Genomic DNA, 13,281 nt, shown 5'->3' on the forward strand with positions numbered 1-13,281 from the left:
GCTAAAATAGAAAACAGGTGAAAGAGGCCTACTCCCTATCACATGGCTTTGGGCTAATTCTCCCTTACAGCATAGCTGCTTGATCTTAAACCTTGGAGAGTGAATCTCTCTCATGTTTCTTCCAGTTGCTTTTGGTGATCACATCTCTCACATACCACCAAGCTCTTTTTATGCCAGGGCCCAGAAAAGGGGTGAAAGTGCTACCTCAAATCAGAGAGGATCCTGGTGTCGTCCTGTACCTGAAACCCTCAACCATCTGTTGTGTTTTCATTTTACACCAAACTCGGGTTGAGCCTGTAAGTCCCCTGGGCCCCAGGCCAGATCTGTCTAATGGAGTGTGCATGGCCTGTCTTTCGGCTGGAAAAACACTGACATCTCGTAATCCTTTTATGTGCCCAGCCTGAGCCGTTCCTGATTGATCACATCTTCTGAGCAATCTTGTGTCACATACCTGTATGTATATACATGCATACATGTTTTACAGAGTCTGTTCGTTTGGTCTGCTCTCTTTTACACACATTAGCACTCAATTTTTCTTGAACAAGCAGGCATAACCTTGCATTGCGAAGGCTTTCTGTGAAGTCCCTACATGAGTATGATATAGAAGATATTCTTATCACTCCATCAAATTAAAAAGATTAAGGCCTTGCTTCAGGAAATCGCTAGAGCATGTTGACGGATTGAAATGGGATTCACCCACGTGCTACATTCATTTCCTAAATATTGATCTAAATTATTACTCTGAGCAAGGGTAACTGAAGATCAAGAGGAGGCAGTGAATTTGATGGTGTGATGTGAGCAGCTTGATCTTGAAATGCGTGAGATCCTAAGCGCTTAAACTGGCACAAAGAAAATTATTTTAACACTAGACATTGTCATTTAGATTGCTTATTTTTGCATCTTGTCTCCTTCCTCCTCGAGGGCTTGGGTTAGGAAAATAAGAGTTCAGAGCCTTAGCACTTTATTTATTCATTTATTTATTTATTTATTTATTTATTTATTTTGTCTACTGCTACTGCATGAGATGGGTACCTATTCTGAGGTTGCTATGTACATTGCCTCTGTCCTCACCAACAGGGACACACTCCTCTAAGGGCTGTTGTGTTTTTTGTTTGTTTGTTTGTTTGTTTGTTTTGTTTTTTGTTTTGTTTTGTTTTGTTTTTTTCCCATTCTTTTACAAGAGGGTGAATCACTCTTAGGAGATGCCCATTCTTCTGCTGCCTGGAGGCAGGGGAGCCTGGAGATCAGTAAATTAATCCCCTCCCTCCCTCCTGATGCTTGTGTCTCCCCTGTGTTAAAAGTAAGAGATAGCAACTAGGTTTGGCACCCTATTTGCCTGATGTTGACTTTCCAATGGCTACTCTTACTTGATTATGACGTTTAATTACAATCATTCCTGTTCCCTAGTGCATCAGGTCTCTTCACTGACATGAAGAAACTCTCACTTTCCACATGTTAACCGGACTTGAGGCTGAAACATTAGCAAGCAACAGATAGCAGCAGTGTTAAGTCCACATCCTAGTCAAGCTTTCCTCTTTCTGAAGGTAGATTGAGGGGTTGGAGGAAAATGGAGTTATTAATGAGAAGATATGCTACCTATTGGTGGAATTTACATTGCCTCATTAAATCGTCTCATTTGAGCTAGATCTGCTTGATTTCTTAGGCTTGTTTAGAAAATATGTGCTCAAATTATACCATCCAAATACCATGTATTAAGCTGACATTTCATAAGTCCTTTACTGTTGTGGCATGAGAAACTGGAATTTTATGCTTCAGTTCATTCAACCTGTTTTGGACTGAAAATCATACATTCTTTGAGCTTAGTACCTGTTAATTTCATCACCACTGGACTTTTTTCTTAAATCCTTGCTTTTTCTGTCCACTAGAATCATTCTGGTCTTTTTTTTTCCCACTTATTTTTGAAGAATATTAGCAAAAAAACAGTTTTTCTGAAATTACCAATTTTAGTGCTGCCTGTATCTGCAAAGGCAAGGGAGCTCTTTAATAAGTCATTTGCTCAAGCCTAGCTTTAATTAATGCAGGCTGTTAAATGAACAAATGCTTTCAAAATGCTAGATTTATGAGGGCCCGTGCCAGCCCTCTGTTGCTTCTCAGCAGCCTTGTTTGATTGTGATTGTGAAAGTCAGTCAGCATGCAGAGCGCACAGTCCTTCAGAATCCCTACACCCTTTTTAGTAATCATTTATTCACGATGATGCCAAATCACAGGCTGACCAGCCACCACATCTGGCTGAAAGTGGAATGGAGCCATAAATCATGGAATTAGAGCAGAGCTAGCTAAATCCTTCACAAATTTTTGTCAACACAACTGAAGTGAAGTTTTTGTCCCCAGTGGCTTACACTGAAAAAAATGAAAAAGGGTTGACCCAAGTCATGGGCTTTCAGAGCTGTTTTCTCTTTGCTGCGGTTATACGCTTCTTAATCAATTAAAAATTGTCAGTGATGTTGACTGACATCTCAGTTAGTGCCTTCCTGATGCCTGAGGATGTTAAAATGGCGCACACATTGCGGCCAGATGCTGACCTACTTTGCACCATCCCAGTCGTAGGCTGACTGCGGCTCCTGACCAGGTCTCTCACAACTTAATCCTTTATTGTACCAAGAAATCCACAGTGGCCTGACAGTGCAACAGCCTGCTGGATGGGAGACATTTCAATCACATCTGCAATTTAAAATGGCAGAATGTGGTAACTGAAAAGACCTTGGGAAAGTGTAGTAATCACTCGTTGCAGATCCTGTGTTTCTGGTACGTGCTTGCAGGGAGTGATAAAGCACTGCCTGCCCTGGGTGCAGCACGGGTCCTGTGATCAGGAAGGACTTTGTTGCTGTCCTCTCTCTTCCCCTTTGCTCCTTGAGTTCTGATGTCATTTTTTTCTTAACTGCAGGTCACTTCATGGGCAACAACACAGTGATTGATGTTTTGAGGAGAGAAGGGTACGAGGTAGAACATACTCCAGCTGGACAAGCCATCAACAAGTAATGCATGCTTTTATTGTAGCTGAGCAGCCACGGGGAGGGTGGGTTTGTAAACAGTCACGAAGAGGTAGTGGCAGCTGAAACTATACCAAACAGTGAGCCAGGCTCTCTCTGTGCTCCCAAGCAGTTTACTTTTCTCCCCCATAAGCAGATTTGGGAACAAGATTTTATTGGGCTTGGCTTGTGTGCTTTTTGATAAAATAAATATTTTTCCTTGTAAGTTTTTAACTCTTAAACTAACAGCTGTAGAGCACGCATGCTTGATGTAGCAGACCTGGATGCTGTCTCACACCACATTGGTATGAGAGAGGCTTCTCCTCCATTGCTTTTAAGTGCTCAGTTGCCCTACCTTTCAATACTTTCTCTTACACTGCCATTTTCCATTCTTTCTGATTGCTGTCTCTCAGCTTTGAATCTGACTGCCCAGAGTCCACCTAGTCTTTTTCCAAGCTGTCCCCAAAAATGACTGCTCACAAGTCCCCTGCTCTTTTCTGCATTTTTAAGCCAAGCTACTTGCTGCTCTGGTTCATCTTGCAGCTCCTTCAGGTTACCCCCTTAGTGCCTCTCTTTCTCTCACTGGGTGCCTTCATCTATCTCCATGGTTTCAGTTACTAGAGAATGCCAGAAAATCTCCTCCTCCACACTCTGCAGAAAATTACATGTGCTCTCAACTTACCTCTTCCTGGACATCTTGCCACCAGCTTAGGAACTGCAATGATTTTCTCCCCCTTCTATGGTCTTTTTCCAAACATGTGCCCTTGGCATCTCTCAGATACCTTCATTCTTCACTGTAGTCACTGTTAAAAGACCACAGTGGAAGAAAGTTTTGATTGCAGTTATAGTGCCCTCACTTCTTGCCTCTCTGTTCCTCCTTCCCCACATTTCTGATACAGGGCTTTTAGGAAAAATGATGACCCTTAACTCCTATGTGGATTGTTCAGGGGGCACATTCAGAGTCTTGGTCTATGCCAAAGGCTCCAGAAAGATGTGGTGCAAAATAATATCAGATATTTTTCTCCTGCTCTGGTTGCTTCACCCTTCTCTTTGCAGCACTTTTGCTGCCTGTTTCAGACCATGATACTCAAACTCTGCCAGGTCAGTTTTTTGCTGTGATTCCTGACGTGGACATACATCATTAAGGCTACTTGCACTGAAACAGTGTCTAGCCAAGATCCATCCCTATAAGTACATCAGCACTTCCCCTAACCCCGTTGCCACCAATGGGTAGGCAATCTGACATAGAGAAACCCTCTGTGCTTACCCACAAGACATAACAATCCTGTAATAGTGACTGAAGTCATGCTAGGCAGCCCAGTATATCAGTGTTTACAGGGATAATCAAAAACCTGCACTCATTTTTTGATGTTCTTTTGTTTGTTTTTAAGAGTCTTAGCTTAGATAGTCCTTAAAACAGCCGTAGAAGCTTCTAAAAGCTTAATGAAAGACAGTTCAATAGGTAATTGAGAATGAACAGAATCTTCTGCTGCTCTGTAAAGGAGTAGCTGTAAGGAAATTAAGGGCAGGCAACTGTGGAGAGGAGGGCAAGCTTATTCACCCATCAGGAACACGGGTGATCAATAATTCTTAGGGTAAGTAGGCACCCAGGTCCTCTGACAGCACCCTACGAGTTCCCTGTCCAACTAGTTGCTGCTGTGCCTTTGACAGGACTCTGGCACTGATTGCATCTCAGCAATACTGGGCAGAAGCTCTTTCCTGGAGTGTTTTCTCTGAGAAAAGGTTTTAGTACTTCTGGATGACTTGGAAACAGATTTAAGAATATGCAAGGAGTTTCAAGAAAAATGTGAGTTCTGAAGGAGGACATTTGTGGTTGGGGTAGGACCTGTGCCAAGAGTATGTCAGAGTCCTTGGGGGAAAGATGTATCTGTGTCTGTATCTTCTGTATCTGTGTGCCTTTTCCTGCAGTTGCTTAAAGGGTCTCTGGAAGAATCACCTGTAGAAAGAGTTGAAGAGGAGGTTATGTACCTGAGTGTCCATTGTTCATAGTGCTCTGAGGCTGCAGGTATCAGAATAAATGTCTGGCCACGCATTTTGGAGGTCATTCTTGCTCTGCTTATAGCAGTGCTGAGCTCCAGCATCTCATGGCCACAAATTTTGTTAGGGATGATGCAGACAGTAAGGCAGTCTTATCAACGGGGGAGTTTTAGGTTAGATGTTAGGAAGAACTTCTTTACCGAAAGGGTTGTGAGGCACTGGAACAGGCTGCCCAGGGAAGTGGTGGAGTCACCATCCCTGGAAGTCTTTAAAAGACATCTAGATGTAGAGCTTAGGGATATGGTTTAGTGGGGACTGTTAGCTGTGAGGTTGGATTCGATGATCTTGAGGTCTCTTCCAACCTAGAAATTCTGTGATTCTGTGATTCTGTGAACAGAGGAGGTGCAGTGGAGCCCACTTAGAGATTTTCACCAGCAAAGGACAGAGATACAGGGAAGAGAAATCAGATAAAAGGGAACCATATGCAGAGGACCTTTAAAGCGATCAAAGTACATACCTAGAACTGTATGGGCGTCACTCAGTAGGGGGAGCTGGGGGATATGAGGATGTTGTGGAGGAGAGCTGAAGTGTTGTGACACCTCAGAGGTGGTAAAGTGAAACTGTGACAATCACAAAGATTCTGAGAGATCAGTAGCCCACAACCCATTCTGCAGTGATCTTTGTCACATAAAGCTCACCATATGATCTGTCTGTGATTCTCCTCGCAGGAAATAAGATCAGATTCTCTTCATTTTCCATCTGCTCACTCCCTCGTGGTCTAGTCCACAACCTCATTTATCCTCTTTCAGGATGAACCCTCTTTACTGTCCATAAAAGAGATGTGTCCACAGTGATGGGCTAGCTTTAAAACTCAGCCATGCTGAAATGTGTGCAGGATTTCCTCCTGTCCATTACATTGCAGGGCAGAAAAGAAACACAGCTTATAATTTTGGAAAGGCTTCAGTGATTGAAGCCATGCTTCTGCACAGCGGCCTCTGCTCTTTTGTTACTTTTCCAGATTTCAGTTCAAGCCAGTCTCCAGCCTTGACCTCTTACAGAAAACTGCTGCATTTTTTCTCCTTATGAAATAGCCTACAGATCAGTCAGATATTAGTGTTGTGAACTGTGTATCTGTGGAGTGGATAGAGCATGTGAGTTTGATCGGGAAGCTTGCAAATTAGAAAAGAGGTGGAATCACTTTGCTCCAAGTGACAATGAGACGTGTGGGCCAGCAAAGCCAGGACCGGAGAGGAGACTGCATGCAGACTGCATGTCTCAGAGTATGGATGGGGAGATGTTGCCTGCTTAAAGTATAATGAGACAGAGCTGGAGTAATCATGGTGGAGCTGATTGTTTCTTTGACATATCACCTTCACACTAAGCTGGGTTAGAACAGCCCCGACAGCCTTTCCTGGAGGCTTGACTGAGTGCTCCCTTGGGCTTTACAGACTTCCTGTGTGAGAGAGCTTGTGTATGCATATAGTCTTACTGTAGCATGCTGTAGCTGCTGTGAATTTCCAGATAAAACTGCCAGCTCGAACCAGACACTTTTAAGTCTAGGACCTATGCTGCTAGAAAGCTGAAGCCCTGACTTCTACTCCCTCACTACTTAATATAAACGCATGCAAAGCTTCCTTCTGCGTTGTGGTAGAGCTGTGATTGCTCTACCTCCTTCCTCTCCACCCCCCATTTGGACCTCCATACTTTTCTGAAACAGCCCTTTAAAAGACACGTGTTCATGCTCCTCAGTAAGCTTATCCGAATAGCATTATTTCTTTCTGCAGATCAGCATGGCGACAATATTTACACTAGAAGTAAATGCTGCAATAGTGAGTTGAAGTCTGATCCCTTATGCCTCAGACATGCCCCCTGACCTGATGCTTTATAAATGCTTTGTATTCACTACTCTATGCTACGTGGCTTCATAGGAGAGAAAATGCAATTTTGGCACTGCTGTAGCTAGTCTACAGCCAGTTACTTGCAGACTAGATGGTCCAGAGGATTGTTTAATGGTATATTGAGATATTTCCTTCTAAGATAATCATTTGCAGGGTGCATTTCTGTACCATGACCGCCACAGTCTCTGCTAGCTCATTGCTTGCCTTCTCATCCTGCCCCTCCCTCTCCCCACCAAGTTAGTTGGGTCTGTGCAGGAACTGCTGAAAGGAATAGTCTGGGATGTATTCTGCAGGAGGTCAAACTAGAGGAGAAAGATTTGATCTTCTCTGACTTAAAAGGTGATTGCTCTCTTGTCTTTCTAGATATGCAATGTTATTCCCAACCGTTATTCTACTTTGAGCCAGACTGCATCCTTTACTCAGGTCCAGCTTAACTATTTCCAAAGACTTTTATTTTAGAGAATCATTTTGATCAGAATATTTACTTTAGGAAGAGGGGGGTAGGAATACAACGCAAAGAAATAATCACCCAGTCTGTATGGCAGGGAGAAACACTTGTTTCATATATGGTATCTTTACAAGTATTCTGCCTCAAAGCCCTTTCAAACATTATCTGTGTTTCCTTCTTCTTCCAGCGTAAAACCACCCAAAAGCTTGTTAGCCTTCTCATCGTCCTCACCAGCACACAGCCCCTATGTAGAGTCGCAGGAGCTACCTCCACCGTTGCACCCCCAGAAAGAGGAGGAGGAAGAGCTTTTGCCTCACCTGCTGCTCCCTGATGGCATCGATGTGCTGGAGAAGGTGGACAGGAAGTACAAAAAGAAGAAGAAGAAGCAGCAGAAGAAGCAAAGGCTGCGGCAGTTTAATGACCTCTGGGTTCGCATTGAAGAAAGGTAGCTAACGGGGCAGGGGAGGCGGGCTTGTCAAACCAATTTGATTTTAACTTGGACTGAGTAGGCCAAGCTTCTGCAAAGGCTAGGTACACGATGAGGACAGGATCTGATCCTTTCCCTCACCATGATTCCTGCTGAGACATTTACTTAAGGTTGCTTGTGGTTTTAGTGATTAAATAGCTTTTTCACGCATGGTTAGGTTTGTGGAAAATTATCCATAATACAGGTGGAAGCCTTGCCTGAACCATTTTCTCTTTGAGCTTGAGAGATTGTGAGCATATGGCAGTATGCTTCATCACACATGGCCGGGCGCACTGGTAGATGGTACAGCCTGCAGTCTTGGACCTCTATCCAAGAGCTGCTGCATATGTGGAAACTCTTACAGCTGGTGTATGTGATCCTTGCATTTGTGCAATATTTATGCCCCTTAAATATTGCCCCATCCCTGGACGTGTTCAAGACCAGGTTGGAGAAGGCCCTGGACAACCTGATCTAGTGGGTGGCATCCATGCCCATGGCAGGGGGATTGGAACTAGGTTAACTTTAAGGTCCCTTCCAATCCATGCTGTGCTATGTGATCTATTTGATTATTATTCAACATTTACAGTCTCTGTATTCTTCCAGTGCTAAAGAATGTGCAATCCCCATGGCATTACTGGAGATCTGGAAAGGGGGATGACAACCCAATGCATGATTGAGTTAAGATGAAAAATGGAGTATGCTGTGGGGAGAAGGTTCACACCTTCCCCCTACTTTTCACTCCGAAGAGCTTACTCACCTACAGGAACTATAGCAGCCTGGGGAAAAAAAAAAAAAAAAAAAAAAGTCTACTTCTCCTTCACAAGCTATACTTAGGCCTGTGGCTAAATGTATACCTTAATGTTTCCCTCCTGTTGGATAACACACAGGCCCGATTTCGGCTCTTTTTATATCTCTGCCACATTCAGGTTGAAAACATTTTATTTTTGTGGTGCTGTAAATAACCAAGGAGGTCAGGATGATGGAGAAGAGCCTACATACAGTTCTGGGACTGAAGTTTTTATATTCATTTTATTCTCCCTCAAAAGTGTATTCCTGTTCCCCAAGGTGCTGAGTATATCTCCTATGCTGTGTTATATCTTATCCCTTGGTCCCAGCTCTACCACTGCCTTGAGTAATAAAATTTCTCAGACTGGCTGCAAACAAGTGCAGCAGCTGTTTTTTTTTCTGATCCAAGCATTCAAACACTGTCAAACTTTTTAGACCAGACTCCATTCCCTCTTTTCTAGAGTAATTTTGTGCACTTTCTCTCTGTTCCTCCTTGCAACCTAAGTGTGAGTAGTTTGGAGAGAAAGGGAGACAAGTGCACACGGAGGTTTGCATGCTCACTGGCAGACCTATACACAGTCCAAAATTCACCGATACAATGAATCATTATATTGACCACATCTGATTTAGTGTTTAACATTTAATTTCTGTTAATGTAGCTGATACCAGGTATTAATGAATAGGTTTTTGGAGCTTCTGTTGACAATTTGTTTAGCTGAAACAGTAAATGATGGTTTAGTCTTTCTGAATTCAATCTCTCATCCTACCTGCACACCAGCATGTTCAGTTTTTCACATGCAGGTATTCCTATGATGTTCAGCAGCATCTATGGGTGCCCTGATGTGAGCATTGGTGCCTTCAGGTGACAGAATATGGGAGGATGAGTTACTGTGACTAAATCAGAGGTGTTTTAAGGGAATATAGTGGACTGCAAGTACTGCAAGACAATAGCGACATAAAAGCAGAGCTAATGATGACAGTTTAGGAAACTATGGCATAAATACAGGAGCAGCAAACACCTCCCTTCCTGTTTGCTTGTGATGTTTCCTATCTTCCCCTACTAGCTGTCATCCTTTGAGCTAGAAATATACCCAGGTGCTAGATGGCAGCGAGGCAGCTGTCACTTAGACACAGCTCTTTGTAAAGCAGGGAGCATCGGCAGGCTCTCTGCCCCCAGACCCCAGGGGTGCAGGCAGCCCTTGCTGCATCGTCTGCCTGTGCAGCCCTGGGCTGGGCTGAGAGCCCCATCTGCTGGCACTGCCGCCCCGTGTCCCCACGGAAATCCAGACACGGGTCTCAGCCCTACTCGCACTGCCCTGGCTGCCCTGACACAGCTAGGTAGTGCGCTCAGGCTTCTGATGCATGGGCCTGGGTCGCTTGTAACTTCAGGCCTCTCCTCATGGAAACGTGAAAGGCGTAGCTGGAGTGATTTAATGCAATCTTGTAGTGGGCTCGGCTGAATGGCTTTGGTCCGTGCTCCTGTATGCATGTATCAGCTGACAGCTGTATTTCTTTGTTGTGCCGCCAGCTGGCTTCTCTGCTGGTGCTGTTCAAACCTCCTGTGGGGACGTTTGCATATGGAAGGGTAAGAGTTTTTGAAGAGGGTACTAGTTGCCTTCAATTTCCCAAAGCATTTTTTTGCTTTAAACAGTCAGCCAAAATAAGGCAGGAATGGAGCACAGCAGCTAGGGACTGTGTGCAGGAGAGATGACTCCTTTGTGTTTGGCAGGCAGGTTTGCTTTTAACTTTGTCAGACGTTGTCTTCAGCTTCCAAATAGCACCACAAGGCCACGGGATGTACGCCAGCCTTATAGATGTGGGGTAACACAAGGCTTTAATCCATTGATCAAAGAGAAAAACACCTGTTTAGTACCCAGCCCTTCTGAGTCGTGACCTGCAGCACAACACTGTCGGAGCTCACCTGGCTCAAGGCAGTTGGTATCAGCAGCATGAAGTGTAAAATTCTCCTCCTCCCCCATGTGCTGTCATGGTGGGAATGTAGCAGTACATGGGGTTTGAACAAGAATGTAGTTTCTTGTTTATTACTGCCTCAGAGCCCTCAGTACTACCAGAGATGCTCAGGGATGCAGTGATCTTTTTTCTCTGTGACTTTTCTGTCTTGGGCAGTAGGGAGTGCTTCTGGCAGCAACTCTTCCTCTCCTGAAAGCATTTTATTTAAACGCTTTGTAATTCCTGACCTGTGGAAGGGAATACACAGCATAAGAGCAAGTCTGGTCCAGGCTAAGCTGCGTGTACAGAAGTATGTCTGTGAGATATGGATTCAGCTGAAAGCAGGTGCCTCCTCCTGTAGAGAAAGTGCTGCTGCAGTGACTCTGCTCTGCTGTACAGGTGGTTTTGTCCTTCTTCCTTCCTGCTCAGCTGAGAGGCATGCTGCAGGGTGCTGGGAGTGCTTACCCACCTGATGACTGTGTGGGGGTGGTGGGCAGGCTGACGGGGGAGTCCTTCTTGGGGCAGGGGAGAGGCAGCGCTGACACGGAGTGACACAGTCCTTTGGTGAGCACCAAGACAGCACAAGAGACCATGCCCAGTGTCTCAGGAGCCTGGTAGGTGGGCATTGAGGAGCAGAGGGTGGAGATATCCTGCTCTGTGTGCACCAGCCATTTCTGTGCTCAACCTGGGCTGATGTCCTTCTCTGCTTGCCTTGCAGCACTACCGACCCTCCTCCGCGGATCCGTATCATCAACGGGTACATCACCGTCGAACCCCAGCCCCGGGGCCACGGGCGGTTCAGCCATGCTCGCACGGACACCAGCGGCGCTCACCGGCTTTTCTGCCCTCTCTTGGCCTCGCTACTGACTTCAGCAGTGCATGTGATAAGGCTGCATTGAGATGCAGGGGGAGCCGAGCGGCAGGGCTCTCGCCTTAGGAAGCAGAAAAGGAACTTTTGTGACAAAATAAACAGAGAAGACTTTCTGAGAGGGACACCTGTTCTTCGGGGTGTTCTTATACTGCCTCCTTTTCCTGAGTCTGGATCATTAACACTGTTAACTGGTTTGACCTGCCCAATACAGGAGAAGATATTTTAATGAAAGTGTTATTTATCCTTCTCTTGCAGAAGAATGATTTCATGTTATCCCATAATGCTTTGGGGAAGTTTATAATGTCGCTATAACATAGCTGTTGTTTAGCTGTATGAGCCCGACTGAATTACAGTTTTTTCACCTTTGTTGCCTTGTGTGAAGATTTACACACCACTAACTTGTTTATTAGAATGGTGTATATTGGTCATATGAGCACAGCTGGGAGAAAGTTTGGTACTTTATGTCTCTACTGGTAACGCTTTTAATTCTTGCTTATTAGGGCTCCAGATTATATATAAAGGTTTACAACAACACCTTCTACAGTAGAATAAAACAGTAAAGACTTGTGAACAGAATGCTTCTGCTGTGTCTGTTTAGTGCTGTTATAAGATGGGTACGCCTGAATGTCCAATGGCCAGACCAGTCTCTTAAACACTAACACATATACAAGGAAAAATAATTGCCAGGGGATCTTCACATTCTGCAAACCACTGTTTGCTTCCAAAATAATAAATTCTCGAGAGGTGATTTGAGAACACCAGATTCAGGTTTCCCCTATCTTTCTAAATCAAGATTATATTGTTATTTTACGGTTGGATTCCCTTTCTTCAGGAAAAAAAAAAAAATCCTTTGTACCACTTTTCTGCACAGTTAGACTCCACTCCAGGAAATTCATGCAAATTTTCTACTGATTACAATGGAAATCTCTGTTGTCAGACTTTTGAAATTGCTTTAAGTCTTCTGCTGTCTGTTTGCAAAGGGCATGCCGTTGACTCGTGGTTCTAGGAGCATTGGAAGTAGTGATGTATGCTTTTCTGTCTCTGTCCGGGACATTTTCTTGTGACCACAATGACTCATTTTATGAGCAACATATCTCTCCCTCTTTTTAGGAGGGTTTCATAGCCTGGGAAGGTCTCATGAGAGTTTTTGCATCACTCATGATGTAAAAAGGGCTTAGAACAAATTTGGGACTGGTGTCTTGCATGCACAAGAATCACCTGCCCCAGTGAGACAACAAAGGATATGATTTTTTCAAGTTTCTCTTCCAATGTATGTACAAGTGCTTCACTACTTTTTATTGCCCCTAAAAAGCACCTCTTTTCCTCATCCTTCTACTGCATACACTGGAGGAGTAAAGAAAGTTCTGCCTTTCCTAAAAGACTTTTCATCCCCCAGATCCCAAATTCGAGTCCAGCTCCAGGAGGACTGGACCTAAACAAAGCCTCAGTTTGCTGAGGCAATGGAGAAAATCAGAAGCTGAACATTGAAGTTTGCAGCAGAACAGTGGGAAAATAAGTTTATGTGGGCTTGAGTAGCAGACAGCACCAACTCATTGCATACTCCTTCTTATAGAAATACCACAAGGCCTCAGAATGCTAGAGACATTCTGCTTTCCTTGGCATTACAAAGCAGTCAGGCTGGTGATGTGCTCCTCTCTTTCTCTCTTTGGCTGAGTGGTACAAACTTGCATAGAGTTAGTCGGTCTGCATCTGTTTTCCTTGGGCTGAGCAGATCAGATGAGAGTTTGGATAGTTTAGTTACAATGATGCACTGCAAGGCCAACAAACTGAGCAAATACTTGTGTGTTTACCAGCGTATCTGAGGGGCCACCAAAAACATGATGTCAGAGTGCGTTCTGCCACGTGCTAGCCCA

The 13,281-nt window shown here is 44.4% G+C and overlaps 1 protein-coding gene across 1 annotated transcript in view; it reads left to right on the forward strand.

The window, feature by feature from the left end:
* The window catches only part of TRABD2A (TraB domain containing 2A), a gene marked incomplete at its 3' end in the record, with an annotated part of 78,874 nt that extends 67,439 nt beyond the window's left edge, over window positions 1-11,435 (forward strand). The window contains exons 5-7 of the mRNA XM_084304843.1: window positions 2,906-2,996; window positions 7,522-7,779; window positions 11,255-11,435. Coding sequence (XP_084160969.1) covers window positions 2,906-2,996; window positions 7,522-7,779; window positions 11,255-11,435 — 530 coding nt within the window. The remainder of the gene's footprint in view (window positions 1-2,905; window positions 2,997-7,521; window positions 7,780-11,254) is intronic.
* Window positions 11,436-13,281: the final 1,846 nt, after the last annotated feature.

The sequence above is a fragment of the Netta rufina genome (genome assembly GCF_964035555.1).
Source record: "Netta rufina genome assembly, chromosome: Z".
NCBI classification, from domain to species: domain Eukaryota; kingdom Metazoa; phylum Chordata; class Aves; order Anseriformes; family Anatidae; genus Netta; species Netta rufina.